The sequence below is a fragment of the Tyto alba genome, unplaced genomic scaffold (genome assembly GCF_018691265.1).
Source record: "Tyto alba isolate M040663 unplaced genomic scaffold, T.alba_DEE_v4.0 Super-Scaffold_7, whole genome shotgun sequence".
In the NCBI taxonomy this organism is placed as follows: domain Eukaryota; kingdom Metazoa; phylum Chordata; class Aves; order Strigiformes; family Tytonidae; genus Tyto; species Tyto alba.
In genome coordinates this window covers 13,781,144-13,801,702 of record NW_024881328.1, presented here as the reverse complement: position 1 = coordinate 13,801,702, position 20,559 = coordinate 13,781,144, and the positions used below count along the sequence as shown (strand labels likewise).

Below are 20,559 nucleotides of genomic sequence, written 5' to 3'. Positions count from 1 at the left end.
TGAAAGCCCATTCTATTCCATTACTAGCAAAACAAAAATTCTACCTTAGCCTAGCCAAGTGGAAAACAGAAAAGTTGCGTCATCAGTAAACTTGTTTCAGTTTCAGTTGGGATTTCAGAACACACACATGGAGATTATAAACATTCAGGTATTCTCTGAGGGATTAAATATTTACACACAACCTTTTTAAAAAAAAGTACAGGGACATTTGTTTCTCAGCTGCACTTTTTTGCCCCTGTAAGCCTCATTGACCTCTACAACCAATATTTTCCCACATTATGCAAAAGCATAGTTTTAACCCATTCCATAACAGAGGAACCTGTACTAGGTCTTCATCATTCCCAAACATACGAGCGAATATTACGTCACATTTCTGAATAATCCAAAATATAACTTCAGAATTTTCAAATAAGTAAATTTTATTATTTCCTGCAGGGATAGCAATTACCATATTTTAAAATGGGTATGGCAAGAAGAAAGATGCCTAGAAGTAAAAAACATATTTTTTCCAATTTAAAAGAGTAGAGACCTTTCTGCTCTCTTGGCTTCTGAAAAGCATGGTGGGAAAGACTGGGAACATCACCTCTCCTGCTCTTGGCCTTGCTTGAAAAGAAGCTGCAACACTGAACCCATGTTCTTCGTCTCTGATCTATTAGGCCGTTGGCAGAAAGATGAATTCCCTCACCCAGAATTCTCCCAAAATTCTACGCCTAAAAAATGAGTGATACTTAGTAAAAATACTTTCTAGCTCATAGGCTTATCTATAAGAAAATCAGTAATAAACACATGTTTTTAAAGTAAGAAAAATACTAGTTTCAGACAAGACAGACAGAATTAAGGCTCTGATAAGGGTCTTTGACCAACAGTCATAAACATACAAAGTACACAAACTTTGGAACTGCAAAATACAATCCCTAAACAGTATGAGTTTTCAATAGAACACTACCACATGAACATGCACACTTTCTGTGCTATTTTAGGGCAATAAGCTGAAAAGGCTTCTCAACTTACTATTTCATTTACCTTATGAACAATTTAAACAAAGATGCACATGGACTTGAGAATAGAAGATGCATTTCCCTAATGAAACTCAATAGGAAAAGAAGGACAGCTCTAACAACACCTCCTGTTCTTGAAACTTATGCTTCATCCTCCTTCTGATAATCTACTCTGTCTTCCTAGTAGTAACTAAACATCAATTTTATTTGCTCCAAAAGCTATGTGTATATTTCTGATCACTCATACGTGTTTTCCTTAACAGAATGCTTGCTCTGTGTCCATTTGAATGACACAGCAATTGAAAATTGCTAAAAATACCAAAAAGAGAATACAAGTACTTCTACTCACCACTTGAACTCTGGATCATGTTTCCAGATTTTTGGACCTCATCAAATTTTGTAAAAATTACATTCAACCTGTTTGAAAGAAAGAAATACACAAGGAACGGGTGAATTTAATTTTTAGGCATCTTCTAATTTAAGATGTTATAGAACAAATTTTGCATCACTCGGGTCATCGGGAACACTGTCAAAAGTGTCAGTGTAGAGGGAAGTTATTTTAAAATAAGTTAAAAAAAATAATTACAACATGCAGCAGCTGATAAGAAAAACTGAGGAACAACTGATATTACAGAGGTGTAAGAGAGATAAATGGAAATACTACATTACTGAACATGTGACATATCTAATTGTAGAAACATTTCCAGTTCACTGCCACTTTGCCTAACTTAACTATTTGCATAAATGCCACAGAAAACACCCCTAAAAAACAACTTCACACAACATTTTTCTTCGGCCCTGACACTTCCTTCCCACTCATGTCACACGCCTGGTGGAGCAGAAGATCCTTACCACATCTCCTTATTCATTCCGTGAGAGTTTATTACTTTAAACCACACTGTAGTAGCAGATGTTTTCACTGGAGAACAAGAGGCAACAGTACTGCCTCTCCCCACATGCACCCCAGCTCTGAAACCACTCCTTCCCTCCCCGCTCTGGGCACCAACACGCTGCCATCTCCTCCAGCCGCAGGGCCAGCCGCGCTCCACCCTGCGTGCTGCAGGCTGCAGCCAGATGCAGAGCAGCTTTCTTACAGCACCTGAAGTGGCAGAAACAGAGGGACAGGGATTTTGTTTTGGTGTGAGTTGTTGGTTCTTTGTTTGGTTGGGTTTTTTAAACAAAGCCTTGGAAATTATGATATTGACCGTGGTGGGTTTTTTTCTTCATGACAACCTTCTAAGTTGCATAAACCCAGGCTACTCTGAAATGTCCTCTCTACGCATGAAGAACATACAGGGAAAATACCACATTAAATCTTAAATCAGTTAACTACACATCTGTCAATTTTATTGGTTTTCCAAAGTTGCTGTACCTGGGCAAAGGTACAGAATCCATGTTACATGAAACCTGAGCAAGTGTTTGTATGATGAAATAAACCAAACCCTGATCCCAGGAAGAGGTTCAATCATACAGCTCCTAAAGCCTTCTAAAGGAGGGAAGAGAATAAAAAGCAGCCCCGAAATAGTGAATACATAAGGACATCCTCAACTTACCGCGATTGGGGTAATCCTTTTTTACTGAGATCAGCCCTTACACGTTCACCAACATGTCTGTAAATTTCCACAAGGCTGTTTATTGCTGCATCTCGAACCTGAGTGAGATATGAGAGAAATCAATCATCTTTATAATTTAAGTAAATCCCTGCCTTACGTTGGAGAAAGAAATTTTCATATTTCTCGGCAACAACGGTTGCCCCTATACACATTACCACAATGTTCATAAAGGAGCTGCCATCCTTGCATTTCAGGTATTAGCAGTATCAGCAGATCTAGTTTAATTGAAAAGGCAGTCAAGATGTAAGATGAAAGGTTTCATACATAGGGACACACACAGGGAGCTCAGCTGCCTTTGCCGAACTCCACCCATTGCGTGCAACAGGTAAATTGTGAAAATATGGAGGGAAGAATAATCAATCACCTGAATCACCATGAATCTTGCATGGTTTTCAAACTGATTTGCAAGAAACTGCTGAGCACATCCTTCCCTCCACTCAACAGAAGAGCCACAAATCTGACTGAAGTGTCACCTTTCTGTACTGAACCTCCTACCTACCTTCTCTGCCTGCTGTGTCTGAGGGAAACGATCTGCTTTGCCTACAGAAACACCTAGGGAGCCATGAACTTCTGCTTCTCAGAAGATGGCCTGGCAGCTACCCAAGCATCTGCACACATCAGGACTAGGCACAGGATATTTTGCAGGTACAAGCTAGAAACGCCTGTAGGTGGGAGTCAAAGGGCAGGCCCCATTTTCTAGCCAAAAAAACCCTGAACATTTGCCTCTCACTCATCTTGCCCCGTTCTCCTGTTCTGCAGCATTCAGCGGGTCGCTGCCAGTTTCCAAACCCCTGCCTTCACCCACGCCAGACCTTACTCAGCTGTCTCACCTCTCATCTCTCTGCCCATCAGCCCCGTATGCCCCCTGGCAGGACTCCAGGGCACAGCTCAGGAGGGACTCTGCTGTCCCCAGCTTCTGGGTACACCGACCCTAACCCAGCCTCACTCTCTGCCTCCGCCAGCCAGGGAGGAAAGCTGCCTGCATCTCACACGCCTGCAGCAAGCCTGCCCCCCTCCCCGGTGCCCAGGCCCACACACCAGCCACAGGGGCACAGCAGCCAGGGCACACCAACAAGCTCTGCCCTGCCCCCCCACCCTGCCACCCTGCCCCCCGGCCCGCCAGGGAGCAACTCACCCCGTGATCTGGAAGGACTGTCTGCATGGGTCAACTGAATCAAAGGTACGGTTGCAGGACTGGGTAAACCTCATATTAGGTAAGGCAGGGAGCCCCAACTATCACACTTGCTTTAGTCTACCACAGCAATAATAAAGCTTTAATGCTCGATTTTGTTTTTGAGAAATTAGTCATAGTTTAAATACAGTTGTCATACCAGATGCTCACGGCATCACACAAGCTCTTAAACCACATTAGTTTAGAACAACAAAAGCTAAAACCCACCCATTCTCAGAAGGGTAGTAACAAAACAGCTTTCATGCCCACAACAAAAGGGTGAAGCCACTGCACTTGACCTGGATCTCTGTTTCTCCATCATCTCTCGCCATGAGAGGGCAGCATTGACCGAGCATCGGGTCTCCCGGAGCTCAGAAAGCTCTGGCCACGCAGGAGCAGCCCCAGGGGAGCCCAGGACCAGCCCCTGCCCCAGGACAGGCACCGTTCAACCAGGAGCCACTTTCACAGTGATTTGTATCTGATGAGTTCAGGCATGGGCTTTCTGGGGACGAGACACCAGATGCAGCATGAGGGACAAGAGATTAACCTAATTTCCGACCACAGCTGAGGACTGGGATAATAAGCTGTGCCAGGCACAGGGAAGAGGCAGGGCAGGGGGAAAGCATGTCTCAGTCCCCTCACCAACTCTGATTCTTCCAACAGCTCACCAGTGGCAGGACCAAGGTGTCGGTGCAATGAGTCAAAGTCCTAAACCCAGTGTCCCTCCAAGAGAAACAGCTTGCTCAGTACTACAAAGGACGCTGAACATGAAATTTCCCTCAAAATTTCCTGAGGTAACAGGTTTATCCTCCTGCGTTGGCACAACCGGCAACGAAAGGCTGCTTCACACTCAGACCTCCTCTTCAGCAAGGGGAGGCCCTGACAGCCATGGGAATATGCCCAGCTCCAGATTCAGTGTAAACCCATTCCCCCCATTGGCCACCTCATGCCTCCTTCCAGCAAAACACCCACTCCAGACCTGGATCACATACGTGTCACCCATGGTGAGAGGGTAACCAGGACATTCAAAAGCTGACAGTACATGTTACATGACATTAGTTTGAACCCTACTTCCCTACCCCTGCTCTTCTCACTAACCTCACATACATCCATCTAATTTCAGGTTCGATCCTGTCAAGGACAGGATAAAAAACATGTATAGGTGACAGATGATTTTTTTTTTTCCCCCAGCATGTATTTTCATTTGGTTTGCACCGCTGATTTAAGGTTCCTATATAGCTTGCTTTCCCTCCACCCCTTATTCAGAATCTCCCTGTGCAACTTCTGGTAGTGCACATGGCCAGGATGTCCAACTGCTCCCATCTGCCCTCCCTGCCCAGACTCGTTCTTCTCTGAAGGTGGAGGGTGCTACACCAAGCCCCAAGGGATCCCTGCAGCCTCCCTTGCATTCAGGCTGTAAGGCACAGCAATTCCATTCCCACAAAGGATTTCTGCTCTGTTCATCTCACTTGCAGATTCATGTTATTCTGTTGAAGTCTTGGAGTAATTGATATGCTGGTTTAGGCATACTTCAAATCTTCACAAACAGTATGTTCACAATTCACCACCAGCAGCACAATTAACTATCTCAGAGTCCCACACTTACGGCAATCAGCACAACCTTTACAAGTGACTCACAGCGAAAGCTTACCTGGCTGTTTGGATCTCCAAGTAAGTTACATATATGTGGCACTATCTTACTCAGTGTTAAACTCTGAGCTCCAGATCTGGGAATAAAGAACAAAGCGAATAAAGGCACCACTGTGAGTAACAAAGCAGGCTTGTGTACATAGCATAGGTTTGCAGGAGGTTCAGACTTACGCATTGAGTGTTGCAATAAGGCAGAGGCAAATCCCTTCTCTTGTTCGGAAATTCTTGTGTTTGAATCCTCCTAGCATCCTGTCCCACACATACTGTGAAGACAGAAAAGAAGGTGAGACAGGAAAAAAGAAGGCAAGGACAGAGATATTTTTTTTTTTCTTCCAGCAAACATACACCATAACATCTCTGGAGCTTAAATATAAGACACTTTTAGATCTATTTCTTTGTTCTGTGCTGACTTCACAGAACTCCTCACTAGCTAAATCAATACCTTTACAGAAAGCAAGTACCTCCTGAAGACCCAAAACAATTGACATCCACCCATTCCATCTCATCCTTGGAAAATCCACTGACACTCAGAGTCCCATGTGCGTCCTGACATGCAACAGCATTCTCAAGTGAAGCAAATATCTCATAACAAGGCATAGGGAGATGAAGCCATTTCAGACAGAGCTATGGGAAAAAACTCTGACAGAAAAAAAGTTCTCTGGTTTAAACAGCCAGCCAGTCACGCTGCAGAGGGCTGCTGAGCATACCTGAGGGTTAGCAGCTTGTTCCATGATTTTCAGCAGCAAGGTCTGATCCTGCTCCCTCACCGAGTCCTTAGAGTCTCCCAGCCTATCAAGTAAACTTGGCAGCACTGAGCAAAGAAAACAGGAACATCCAAATCCCTCAGAAGAAAACTGTCACAGTGACACAGCCCCTCTGCTCACCCCCCGCCCGATGGAGGGAACAGCCTTTCCCACCCTTCAGCAGAGCCTGAAACCACCACGAGCCTCCCCAGTGCTCTCCTGGGGAGAAAGGCAGCTTTGTGTACAGCAGCCAGTGCAGACCCCAACAGAGCAATGGTGACGTGTGCACGTGTCCCCCCCCCTCACACGCAGACCCCTTCCCTTACCTGTGCCAATCTGGGCCTTGAAGCGATCTTGCAAGCGGGACACCAGCGCAGAAAGGATGTCAATCCCCAGGAGAACCACCTGCAAGCACAGGACAGACGGCGTTCCAGCGTGCAGCCCCCTGCCCCAGCCAGCCCCCAGGTAGGAGAAGGGCCCCGGCCCTCCCACGGGGTCAGCACCCCTCAGCTGACAGGGGCGTGCGAGTACGCACAACTCTTCCTTGCACGGCTTCCGACAGGCAAGCCGAGTGGTTTACAAACAGAAGAGCCCTCAAATAATTGCTCCCTGAGGCATTTATAAGCCAAAATTCACTACCAAGAACTTGACAAAGCCAATGACTGTAACTGCCACTCAGTGCTAAATCCATGCATACGGATGTGTAATGTATACATACCACATGCATAAATTTCAGTATTTGCTGTAACTAACATTTCTAATTAATTGTAATTACTACACTTATTATTAGAAAATGTTGTGCACTAACAGCTGTTTAATTATTCACTTGTAGAAATTAAACCAAGCACTTTTATGACATAACTGAAACCTGGGGAAAGGCGCTTTGCTTGAGAGAAGCTTCAGGATAGGTTGCAGATCAGAAAACCCACTGTGATTAACTCCGTTTAATAACTATAAAATATACATCACATACTGAATATACGGTGCAGCTTGTATGCTACGTACTCGGCAAGACAGTACAGATCGTGATAGTTCTGCTATGAGGCCGCTCTCCCTAAGTTTTTGGTGAAACACTGAGTTTAGTAACCCCTGGAAGCGTTAGGGACAGCCAGGCTGCTGAGGCGCAGCCCCCCGCTCCCCGCACAGTCATACGCCCCCACGCCCCCACACCGGGCCGCGGCTGCCGGCGGGGCGGCCGTGCTGGGCAGCGCCGCGGTCGGCCGGCAGGTGGCGCGCTCCATCGCCGCGGCCGGCCGTCCCCTTATGCAAATACCGGCCCGGCCGGCGCAGAGCACTCTGGGTAGCGCCGCCACAGCCGAGAAAACGGCTTAAACCGGGAGCCGGAGCCGAGACCAACGCCGGTCTCCGTGCCGCTCCCCGGCGGGGCGCGTCCCCCTCGCCGCGGGCCGCGGGCCCGGCGGCTCGGCGCCCCTCGCCGGGACCTGGGGCGCAGTTAGCTCTCCCCCGGCGGAGGCGCGCGGCGCTCGCCTCCAACCGTCCTTATCTGGGGGTTGCGCGGCTGCTCGATGAACGCGTGGTGAGGGCAGCACTGCTAACGCCTCGAGCAACACAGCGGCGCCCGCCTCGCGCGCGGCGCAATTTTTGGAACCTCGCGCACCGAGGCGCCTGCCCCGGTGCGTTCACACCCACGGCCACGCACCGCCGTCCCGCGCGGGGCGGCTGCGGGTTCTGCGGATCGGCCGGGGGCCTGCTGTATTCCCCCTTAACTCTTTCATCTTCAGCACTGCGAGCGAACTAGAAGCGCTCGTCACAGCAGCACACGCGTGACACTGGCAGCATCGTCGCTCCACCGGCGCGCCCACCCCGCCCACGGTAACCCAGGCTTTCCACCCTCAGCTCCTCACAGGGATTCACTCTGAATGCCGCGCCACGGGAGCTGTAAGCACACGGAGGAAACACCCACCCTGTCTCCAAAGTCTCCTAAAAAGAAACTTCCTAAACACAAGCACCTGGATCCTAACTTCTCCCAATACACCACTTCACCTTCTCCAAACAGCTCCTGCAGTTTTCTCCCATCACAGTAACAAATCCTTCAACCCTGTCATCTTTTTTTTTTTAAATTCAGTATCATTTGCAGCACGCCGACAAGATCTAGAATCTCTGTGTGCCAAAGGGTAATTTTCCTCATGCTTTTATAAGTCCTGTTTCATTTTCACATTCATCTTGCACGCTGGACTTAATCTACCACAGACAAACGCCCAGCAGCTCCAGAGCCAGCTGCCCTAAGCCCTACCCGTGTGTCTGCCGGCTCACTCGGGTACAGCAGCAGAGCCCCAGCAAGAGGACGGGCTTTCCATCCTCATCAGCCCAGAGATGCTTTTAAGGAAAGTCAGTGGGACTCCAGCTGCTGGTCATTCACAGCCAGCTGAGCAGAGCCCCATCACAGCAGCATCCTGCACCGAGGAGTAAGCGTGCTGCCTGCAATTACCGAGGTGTGCCCCGGGGGTAAATCTGATCCCGGAAGAGATCCATCTCTTCAAACTGCCTGCAAGCCAGAAAGAGCAAGAGAAACTCATCGCTCGGACATTAAAGGAAACACATGCACAGTGCAAACATCACCGGTTACCCTGAAGTTTGCCCCCCGGATCAATCAGACAGGGAGGATGAGTTAAGCCTCCCAAGACACTTTGCTGTTCTCCTCATAGAAACAGAGCTAATTACCACAATGATTACAGTAGTGGCTTGGACAACTACTGAGGAAACAGCCACTGGAGTGACCAGGTGTTATTCCCTGACATCCTGGCTTCATTTATCAACCCTGATGTGCCACTGGCTGCAAACTGCTGAAGGTCAGAAGTAGAAAACTGAAATCATGTATGGATTGAGAGACCCAACAGATCCATTAGAGACACTGATAACAGAAAACCCGGGCATGACTGGCAAATGAATGAAGAATTAATTGAATTCCAGCCCTTACTGCATTGGGCTGACTGCACTGAGGAGCCCCCACCCCAGTTTTCCACTGAAGCAGTTACTCAGGCTCTGCTGGCACCAACACACCTGGCTGACCGGGAGGAACGGCCGGAGCAGCGCGGGTCCTGCCAGCAGCCACCCCGTTCCTGCGACGTTGCCGCACACCCCTCCCTGGGGAAGCCAGCCGGCAGGCACTGCTCCACACCCAGGCACAGCAAGGGCAGCTCTCCATCAGAAATTCCAGACAACGCTGCAGTGCTGATAACTATGGAGCTATTCCAGGCCCTTACATCAGCACAAGTCTTGATTCATGCTCCAAGCAAGGTAGGACTAAACTCACCAGTATCTAGTAGCACAGAGGTCCCCAGCCCTCGACTGAGAAAATACCAGGTCAGCAACTGCTGCTTTTAGCCCCCTACTTTATATCTCGGGTCTCCCAAACCCACTGCAGAAATACACAGCAGCACAGCCCTGAGTCTGTGGCTCTGCTGCTTTGCTTATTTGACTCCTGAGGTTCCCCAAGACAGTCAGTAAAGCAATTTGTGCCATCCAGTATTCAGCTTAATTGACATCTGCTGCTGCTTTATAATGTAGTACTTTCTGAGGGTGCTATGGCCTGTCAGCAAGCCTTTCTCCTGACTCCCTCCAACTCCCAGGTCTCAAGGCACCATCATTACCAGGAAAGAAGGCTCTTTTCAGTTCCCAGGTTGCAACACAGCCTTTCTCAATACAGAAAATATCTATTTTTTTTTTTTTTTAGGAGGTCATCAAAAACTTCAAAGAACTCAAAGTATTTGTCCTGGGTGGTGTTGAAAGGCCTGCAGGCAGATCCACAAATCAGAAAGCAGACAGCCTACCATCATCTGCTCTAACAGTAAATGCTCACCAAGCATGGCAGACAAACGCATCCCGCACAGCTTAAACCAAGACACACCTAAATCACTCCCATAAAAGGGCAAGAAAGCAAGCTGCAGGCCCCAGCACCAGCTGATCCAGCACAAAGTGACCAGAGTGAATCACAGCCTCAGGCAGCCCCAGCCGCCTGCACTAACATGGCAGCTCCAGGCTGTCGTGAGGAAAAGAAGAGCCCTTCCCTCCACTCTCCACCCCATGCCACACGCAGCAGAGATGTGGTGACTGCTTCATCAACCTTTATCCCATGGCTCTTGCAGGGAACCAGCAATGGGCTGAGCAGCATCTCCCTGCAGGCTGGTTTCACTCTGCGGGCTTCCTCCTGGACCTTCCACGCTGGGCAGCTGGGGACCCAAATGGGAACGCTGGAGGTACAGTTTCTACCCCAGCTATGTCACCAGCTTGCTTCATGCTCAGTTTCTTCATCAACACGGTGGTGACACAGCTTGGCTATTTCACTTTGGAGTCTGTTTGTGAGGTTTTTCTTGGAAGAAGGAAGGGAGGTGGAAGACAAGACTTCTAAATCTCAATGTGCAAAAAAAAAAAAAGGAAAAATGTAAGAGAATTCAACCTGTTTTTTTAAACACTTGCTTAGATAATCTTTTGGATTCACAAACAAAGACACAGACAAGCACGTGCATACTTTAAGTAAAATTACTGTATTTGTGAAAAAGGAGAACATTTCAGATTACACATTGAGAAGCTCGAGACAAGCACGATGCCCTACATCACTGTCTGCCTGATGACTGGTACTAATCAGTCAGACAGGGAGAAGTTCTAATTCCTCAAGACATGAAATATCCACCACAACTGAACTGGGCACACAAGACCAAGCAAGAGCTAAATTTAGCTCACATTTGCAAATTTAGATTTGATGTGAGGTACGTATTTTGGGTCAGCACAGCAATAATAAAACTTCTGGCAGACAGAGAAACACAAAGTTAGCTTGTGAAATGCTGCCTGCTATATTCCACCCGCACACGAGTATAACCACATTCATCGCAGAGGAGCCCATCTCCTCCTGCTGTTCCAGCAGTTAACATCTCATGTTTCAAGGCAGGATCACATCTGCCCTGGCAACATGAGTGCATCACCCCAGCCCAACCATCCTAGTACAGACACAGCTCTTACACAATTTGCAAAACCAACACTGGCAAACAAAAAGGCAGCACAACTGGTTTTACTGTCATGACTATAAGCTGTGGTCAAAGGTCAACAGCGGAAGACTTGAAATAGTTATTCCTGGGTTCTTTCTCTAAATTCATGAGATATCATCCATTCTGTCACAGGTACCACCTTCAAAATCCACAAAATTTTGGATGCTGGGCCATTGATTTGCCATGCAATACAGCAATGCCTCAAGACAACGGCTGCTTGGTTTGGATATACAAGTTTTTCCATTGGAATGTGGACCACAATCTCTTGGAGTAGCTTCTTGTTGGAAAAGTGACCCTTTTATTTATCATCTACAGGCAGATTTCTAAATCTGTGAGATTTGGAAAATTTAACTAAGTAATGTGGGGATTTAAATTTCCAAAAAGAACCATCTTACAATGACTTTTCTTCTGTTTTACGATACTGATGAGAAGCCAGACATCTGATTTGGACTTAGAAGGATGGGAAAGAGAAATACAGAAACCTTGCAGCTTCCTCTGCCCTATTATACAGCTGATCAAAGTTACTCTGCTCAGAACACGGAATTACGCTAAGCAATACCGGATCAAATGCAGACAGTACCTATGGCTGAAGACAATCACAGTGGATCAGGAACGTCCCTGGCACTCTGTCCTTCCCTGTCAGGGAGGCCAAATCCTGTGTGCACTAAAGAATATCAGCACTGGGGGACTCCTTACGGCACAGCATGCAACTGTTCAGTAAATCAGACTAGCAGCACACTTAACAGACCTGACAGGATTTAAGCTACACTTTCATCTCTGTATCCCTTTTTCTAGTCTCTCCTACATCATGCTTGAAGACCTTCATGCCTGAAGAACTCTCCTGGCAGTACATGCAGAGATGTCTTGCTCTTCCGTCCCTACTGTGAATCCACCCCCTGCCATACACTGGCCCATGAAGATGGCCCATGCCAACAGCCCTCTCTAAAGGCAGCAAAGCCCATGCTGCTCCTGCTGTCTCTGCCATGTCACTACCTCAAAATCCAGGAGGTACCGACTGCCCTGCACATCTCCACCCAGACAGGTTCCCACATCTCCGCTACTTGTGGTCTCCCCTTCAGTCCTAGGCTCTGTTCAAAATCATGCTTCAAGTTTATCTTCCCTGCGTCTCCATGCCAACACCACCCTGCGCTCTTGTGACCATCCCTTACCTTCGCAGGTCAATCGAGCCTCCTTTCCCCACTGTGATGACAGCCAGCACTATCACAGAGCCCCTGCACTACAGTCCCAACCATGTGAGCCTCTGGCAAATGCCTCAATCGTACAACACAAGGAGCAACACAAATTCCCACAGGTCTTCTGGGACTGGTGAGCAGGGAGAACTGCAACTGGCCCACCTCCTTAATCCCCCATTGCTCCAACGTAACACAGAGCTCAGAGCACATCTCAACACTTTTAAACTGCTCCTTGTAAAAAACTATCACGAAGCAGCATCTAGGAGTTAAAGATCACTGCTCACCCCAAAATTCAGGGGACCAGATTATTTGATGCCAACTCACCCAAGCTACAACAGTGTAGCACTGCAGGACAGTAATCAAGGACAGTAGAGCTCATGTGGCAAGTGACCACCTGCCAGGGCTCACTGCTGGACTGAGAGAAACAGATGAACCAAAACACCCAATGAAACCACCAGCATTTGTAAAATGAACAAAAACCTGGTTATTGAAAATTCTCCTTCATTTACAGACCTGGGAACAGATGAGAAACTCAGTAAATAATGCACAGCTCTAGAGTGAAATAAATCCCAGAAGGACTAAGGTCATTTAAATGTCAGGAGGTATTATGCTGTCAGAAATAACTGGAGGGATGTATTTTTATAATCGTTGTTAGGATACAAGGGCACCCCTCTTATGCAAAATCAAAACACCCCAAGTACTATTTTCTGGATCCAGTAAAAAAAAAAAAAAAGCCAACAAAAAAACATTTGTCTCCTGATGTAAGAGCTAGAGACTTAATAGAACACATGAGAAATTCAAAGCAATCCGAGGAAATGCACCACAGAGCAATACGTTATAACTCAGAAATTCCACAGAGAATAATGGGGGGGGGTGCTGCTTAAAAAATAAGATTATTCTGAAATGTGGAAATCTGCTTCCAGGAGAGCTGACAAGTATGTCTTAGGTGAAAGAGCTAGACTGAGTCAGCCCCCAGCCACACTGCTTCTGCTCAGTGAAACTAAAGGGGTGATTTCCAAAGGATAACAAATTCACACCCTTTTGCAAAGATTCTGCATCAGTCCTTGAGTGGTTGCACATAACCATGATGAGAAGGAGTAGCATGTAACCACTGGGCTCTGTCTAAAGGACACAGAGGGAATCACAAGTTGCAGAGTCACTGCTGTGGAGCACCGGTGGCTTTTCAGCCTGAGCAAGGTCAAAGCTCCAGACAGCACAGCAGGTAAATCACTACTGACACAAACTACAGTCTGTGCTCAGTCTCCAGGGAAGCAGCTGTCCTGGTAATACATCAGGAGACTTTGTAGTTGAAGGCAGAGTATCAATTTAAATCACATTTTCCTGTCTCAGTTACCCCAAACACTGCTGAAAACTAGCAGCAACATACATTGTTTTAAGAAAGGTAGTCCTGTTTTTGCAGCACCTTACAGGTATGGATATCTCCATGGCAGTACTCAATGCTCAGTGTCTTCACATAAAACAACATCAGAACAAAACACCTGCACTACCAACTGCTATTGCTTTTGGTTCCTCACCACAAAACAGTTAAGTATCTTAGTCACAAACACTGCTGCTATTCTATACTTTTCCATTGTCCCCCAGCTGAGCACTTATACTTCAAACCAGGTCCTCAGCCAGTAAGGAAAAATGGATGTAGCTCTGTGAGCACCTATGAGATCGTGACTGTGCATCAGCAGGGGATCAGGCCCACCACTTCCTTGAATGAGCTTCTAGCTTTGGTGACAAGTTGCATCTCAGAAGCTCAAGACAAAACAAAGCATCATACAATGAGTGCTAGGATCTCTTACAGAAAAGCAACAAAAACATGCCAGGGAACAGACAAAAGCCATTGCAATGCCTTTCTTTCTTTTTCATGGGAAAACTGAAAGTTTTTATTATGGCAACTAGTAAATTGCTAGTGTAGCAATTAAAAGACCAGGTTGCTTTACATAATAGAAGTGTTCTCCCCTCCATTAGAAGCAAAAGCCTGATCCAGTGCCCAGAGAAAGCAAAAACTCACAGTGGTAACCCACCTTTAGGCAGAATCACATTAGCTGGAACACCTCAAAGCTCCTAGCACAGAAGCACTGACCCCAACTCCATCTCTAACACCTACAGGAATAGAAAGCACTCAGCGCATTTAAAAATTGAAACAGAAGTGCTTCTGAGGGTTTAGAGAGCATCTAGAAAACAAGGCAAACACACAACCTAGCAGATAATCACCAACAGTCTTCTCTGCTCCCTCAGGGCTCAAGAGGAGTAATGAGAATTGTGAGGATGTTCAAATATCCAGCTACCCTCCTTGACCACAAGTTCCCATGCTTCTGACCATCTGCACTTCCAGATTGTGCCATTCAATATATGCTTTTATGAGGAACAGTCATCATGGGAAGCAGTGATGACAGGCCACACGGACAGCCTCATGGGGGCGGGGACCAAATAGGTGCAAACACAGCCAAGACCCACCAGCTGCTGGTAATGTGAAAAAAAGCTGAGGATCTCTCAGGGAGGCCAAGCAGCCACTGTGGTGAGGAGTTGTCAGAAGCTGACTTGAGTAGGGTAGAGTGCAGTTACCAGATGCTGACATCTCTTGCTAGATCACAGCTCATAAAGCTTTTTTCTTGCCTTATTTGGGAAGAAAATAACACATGCAGTAAGAGTGCAATACCATTTTCAGTAGCCACAGCCTTTGCAAAACTCTGAAAAGACCTGAGGCTTCCACAGCAGCTTCCAGTCCTGCACAGTTAGACTGTCTGCTCAGCATCTACCACACCCTCCTACACCCCTGAGAAGAGTTTCCAGACATAATCCACAAAAGCCTAATAGTCCAACAATTAAGAACTCCACTGAGAAAGGAAGAAGAAAGGTTCAAGAAGTTTTTGTTAGCTGCAGGAAGACAGACAATAGCCCAAGTAAGAGATGGATGCTAGCTCAAGAAAGGAGCCACAGATGGCAGGAGGGATGGCTCCTCCACGGAGGAAGGCATCATCTCAGCAGGAATCCTATTCCTGCAAAGCTGCTGCTTTAGCCCACTGAAATCTTTTCACCCAGAGGAAACTAAGAGCTGAAGCTTTGACCAACTAGCCACGTGGAAAGCCCTTAACAACCTCTTAACACAAGGGCAATGGCTTCTACATCCTGACTAAATTCCAGCTTTAGTAATTACAAAATCTCTACCTGGAATTCCCCCTCAGTTTCTGCCTGAAGAGTCCTTTCTTCACTTTCCATTGATAAGAACTGCTGAAAAATGCTGCTAATACTGTAGTGCTCTAAGAGCCGAGTAAATAAGCAACTAATTTTATAGCCCCCAAAGAACCCAAAAGGTTTGTCTAATTAGGAAGAACAGCTCCGATGTTCAGTACTATGCTTGAGAGCACAGTCTGGAAGATGAAAGTCAGACTTCACTTAATCACTGAAAGTGAAAGAAAGAGGCTCCTTATGTTTTTCTCACCTGCAACCATTAGACAGGATAAATTTGCAGCCAAAGAAAATCACCTTTCAGTGCAGACAGACAAAACCCATACTGTGAGGCTAGGACAGAGCTGGCCATCCCAACAGCAAACAAGAAGCTCAGAAACAAGAGAATCCAAGCAAACCTTTCCATAAAAAAAACAAACAAACAAACAAAACAAAACAAACAAACAAAAAAAAACCACAACACACACACACACACAAAAAAAAAAAAAACACCCACCAACCAAACCACACCAAACCCAAACCAAAAATACCCCTCATGATCTTGCAGCATGTCCTGCAGATCTTCAGGCAAGTTTTACATATGACATACCCAACAAATGCTGTTCATAATTCAAAGACAGCTCTTCCAGTGTCCAGTATCACAAGAGGAGATGACTTCAAAACCTTGTGTGACAAAACTAAAATTCAGGGTTTCAAAAGATTTCAGAACCAAGCGGGACCCCGATCCATGAAGGGGAGAGCCAAATGTGCTGAGAAGCACAAAGAAACCAGCCTCTGGAACTAAGCAGCATCATTTTCAAGTATAGAGGATCTCTCAAGACATGCTACCCTTCTCTGCTGGGCCTACACCTTCTGCTCCCATCTCCTCAGGGCTGGTGAAGCTGCAGTGACCCATGTGGTACTGGCCAGCACTACCCCCCCAAGGGAAGTCTTCAGCGGTGTGTCACAAGGTCTTCCTTCACAGATAAGCCTTGGAGAGGTAACAGTGCATTTCAAACACATTTCGGGCCCATTCAGGAAAGCCCAGAGGATGACCCTTAGAGGCATGGGTTAAAATACTTCTCAGTCTCTCCTACACCAGTGAGGGGTGCACCTGAGCTAGATCTAACCCAGCATCTACAACAGCCACAAAACCTAGCACAGCCCATACAGCAAATGTGATGCTTCCCACAGCTTACTATTCAGTACTGTCAAGACAGGTCAGCAAAGACTGAGAGCTACTGGTTTAAACTGATCACTGTACCAGTTTCTTCTTTTAACATTCTCTTTCTTAGTCCTACAAGGCCCAGCTAAATGGTGTTTTTCAATGCATGTCAAAAACTGAAAGGGAAATCTTCCAGAGGTTTACTATTGGTGCTATACTTGTGACTCCAGCTGAAACCAGGACCCCAGAAAACCCAGTGTCACAAGAACACAGAAAGGGACAGTGCCAGTCCTGAGCTGCTCACCCGGAGCACGCCCACGCAGGTAGAACCAGAGCCCACGTCAGCAGGTATGCACCAGTGCCCATCTGCAAATGCTGGGCAGCCATCACTGTGCACTCTGCTTGAGCCACCGTGTCATCCTGCAAGGGGCCAGGGACATTTGACTGAAGTGGTGCAACTGGCCCAGGCCTAGCACCCTGCAGACCTCTTTACACAGCTCCTGGCTCAGCGGCTCCAGCTGATTTGCAATCCATGGAAGCCTCTCATGACTATGGCACTCTCATACCCAGCTCTTAGCACAGTTCTTGATCAATTCATGCATTATTTTTAATATCTTAACTTCTGGCAAGTAGATATATTCCAAGAATTTGATCTATCTGGTCTAGGAAAAGCAACCATAATGAAAAAAGATTCTGTCCCTGCCCATTTAAAAGTTAATACTAACTTTGAGGGCAATGCTTCCCACATGCTCCAGAACTAAACCCCAGATGCCACTTAACACACAGGAAAAAAGCATTCTTCTCCTTCCTAAAGATGTTCCTCTCCTCAACTCCTTTTGACCTATGCATCTGTCCCTTCGCCTTTTTGGCTGTCATCATTGAGATCTGGAGCAACAGCTGAAGCATTGCTCTACTGAGCTCTCACAGGAGAATTAAAAAAAAAAAAACAAAACCAAAAACAAAAACAAACAACAAAACAAAACAAAACTGTTTTCCTCCTTCATACTGAAAACAGACACCTTTTTAGTTGTTTCCAACTGATACACAACGATATGACAGAATAGTGAAACACGCTGCATCTAAATTAGGGCACATCCTTGGGCCACACTGGTGCATGGCATGTGGTCAAAAACCCAAAAAGGCTTTGCAACCCCAGGCAAGCTACCTATCCACAAGTATCTAGGGCCTGAGACACCCACACACAGGCAAGGGTAGATTTCTTGCCTTGGCACTTAGGGGCTGCAGATGTCTGCAGACCTGCTCCAGAGCAGATGACGATATGCACCAACTGTGCTGCAGTTCTGCTATGTACTTGTGGCTTTTCCAACAAGGTGTCTGGAAAACCCAATTCCATACATATTAAGACTCCACACCGTCCTACTCGCCTGATAATCCAGGTCTGAAACAGGTGACGGTTGTCAACTGCTTTTCAACAAAATCTGCCTGGAAGGAGTAATACTGGCTATTGTAGTCCTGTTGGAAACCCACTGCTATAAACAACTCATGTAATTGGCACCTGTGGAAGCCCAGCCACAGGAAGACCTAGGCAGCCAGCCTGGCAATAGATGGTTCAAGATTCATCTTGAGACACAAAGGTGGGCTGACACCAGTAATACTCAGCTCAATCAGTACCCATGCCATGTCTATTCCTGTTGCTGAAGCACTCCATTCTCCAAAGCTATTAAACTGGTGAGATACTTTTCTGAAGGGAAAAAAAAAAAAAAAAACAACAAAAAAACAAACCAAACAAACAACAAAACACACCACACCTACAACCACCACCACAAACACCTCAAGGGAAGAGGAAGGAATTCTTCATCCTGCATTGCTTGAAAGGGCCAGCATTTTCTTAAGGGAAAAGAACGAGCCATCTGAGCAGATGATCACACAAGTGGAAAACCAATTAGAAGGTTACAGGGACAAACCACATACATTTTGGCTTCTATATCCAGCTCTAAAAACACATTTAAACAAGTCAGACAACTAGCTCCTATCAATGCTCTAGCACCACAGCTACACAACCAAGCATCCCTCATGTTAGAGGCTACCACAAATTCTTGAGGATTATTACAATTAAATAATTAAATGTCCAACTAAATCATTAGCTCTTGGATTAATTATCTTAAATGGAATTCTAAGAAATTGAAATACCTCAGAAGAACAGAAGCTAGAAATGTAATACAGGAAGCCACCCAGTTCAGCACAGGATACACAAACAGCTGGCATCCTGGGAAAGCACAGTCAGATGAAGCAGGTATCTCCTGGACAGGCTCTGCTGACCTTTTGCAATGTTTTTACATTTGTCTGTCCTTCACAACTCCCATCATTATTTTCAACACAAAGGGTGAGCTGAATTGAGTGTTTAAATAACCGTTTTGATTGTTATTTTAGAGTATTGGATGCCTTATTTTGTAATTCTGTTATTTTCTAAGAGGTTTGTTCTCATTGGAGACTTGTTAACAAGATCAGCCTCATAACTCTCTGCTGAACAGGATATACTATATATTTATGCATATATTATAAAAATGCAAAACTTAATAATCTGAATATAGCTTAGTAAAAAAGGATCCCCTCCATCGTGCTTTGGGCTGAGGGAGGGGTTTTCTTGCCCTAACATTGCAGAAACTTGAAGCAACACTGAAAAGTAATTTTGAAGAAGAATAAATGCAACCTGTCAAATTTGAGTTACATTTCATCTCAGAGGAGGAAGGGAAAAATTTTCCAAATTTTTCCAAATTGTTCCTTCTAGTTAAAATCACCAGGCTTTCTTAAAGGAACAGAGATTTTTATTTTGCCAGGAAAAAGACTCAAGACACTCAGCTGTCCCATCATCATGTGCAGGTTCAAATGTGGACTTACTGATTTATTTTTGTCTCCAAAAGACTGTAAGGGAGGCTTAGTGGAATTTGCTAAAGTACAAATTAGGTGCCAGCTTAACCTGACATATGCAGCATGCAGAGGCATCAAAACCTCTAAAGCTGTGCCCTTTACAGCTTTGAAACCTCTTCATTCTACATTGTCTCAACTATTTTTATTCATACAGGTTGGAAGTTACAAAAGCCTTCCTGCTCCTGTAACTTCAAAAGCAGTTTCTTGACTTTGAGGCACCTACTCCAAACTAAAGTGCCCCATTAGTATTAATGTCTTATATAAAGCATCATCTTTTATGCAGAAGGGAAAGCACGGTCATTCTGAGAACTCCCAGAACCGAAACCTGATGTCCTGTGAATTCTGAAACAAGACAGACACAATGCTGGACAAGACAGTGTGCCACTGTTAACCTGGCCTGACACAAAAAGGATGTCAGATTGTTTCCTCCCATCCCATCCAGCCTTACTGCACATTCCATATGAAGTTAAATGACACAACAGTTCTTATGCTAAAGGTTTAAGAATAGGGCTCACCAATACAGTAAGGTTAGAAGGGTTCTCCAAAGGCCAAGTAGTCCAACACCATCCCCAGCCCACCTCTCAAAATTAGATCAGGTTGGTCACATGTCTACAGAGCATTTTGTTTTACTTGATTATTAACATATAGGCCTTCAGATGTTCATTAAAACTTGAAACAGTTCTATATGTTCTAGTTAGAAGTAGCCCTGTCAATTCATGACTTGATTTAATGAGCTGCTGTGTCATCAGCAGTAAGACCTTGCTGGCAGGCCGTGAAACAGTAAAACTGAATTAATTTTTTTAATCCTTCTCTAGGTACAGTAGTATAAGCCAGACAACAATTTGTAGCCCTCAAAGACTCCAGCTACATGATCTGATCCATTACAGTCTTGGATTTCATGCAGGTATAAAGGATCTGCGACATGGATCAGGCAGTAAGATCAGCACATACACCTCA

The 20,559-nt window shown here is 45.9% G+C and overlaps 1 protein-coding gene and 1 non-coding gene across 23 annotated transcripts in view; one reads left to right on the top strand and one right to left on the bottom strand.

Moving 5' to 3' along the window:
- CLASP1 (cytoplasmic linker associated protein 1) overlaps positions 1 to 20,559 on the bottom strand; it is a 193,501-nt gene that overhangs the window by 128,539 nt on the left and 44,403 nt on the right. For all 22 annotated transcript variants that reach the window (XM_033003511.2, XM_042784364.1, XM_042784366.1 and 19 more), the window contains 6 exons: positions 6,502 to 6,580; positions 6,140 to 6,243; positions 5,604 to 5,695; positions 5,434 to 5,509; positions 2,552 to 2,649; positions 1,348 to 1,415 (listed from right to left, as the gene is read on the bottom strand). In XM_033003511.2, coding sequence (XP_032859402.2) covers positions 1,348 to 1,415; positions 2,552 to 2,649; positions 5,434 to 5,509; positions 5,604 to 5,695; positions 6,140 to 6,243; positions 6,502 to 6,580 — 517 coding nt within the window. The remainder of the gene's footprint in view (positions 1 to 1,347; positions 1,416 to 2,551; positions 2,650 to 5,433; positions 5,510 to 5,603; positions 5,696 to 6,139; positions 6,244 to 6,501; positions 6,581 to 20,559) is intronic.
- On the top strand, positions 7,669 to 7,785 carry LOC122152455. The gene has a single exon (XR_006164584.1). It is a non-coding gene; the product is annotated as a U4atac minor spliceosomal RNA (small nuclear RNA).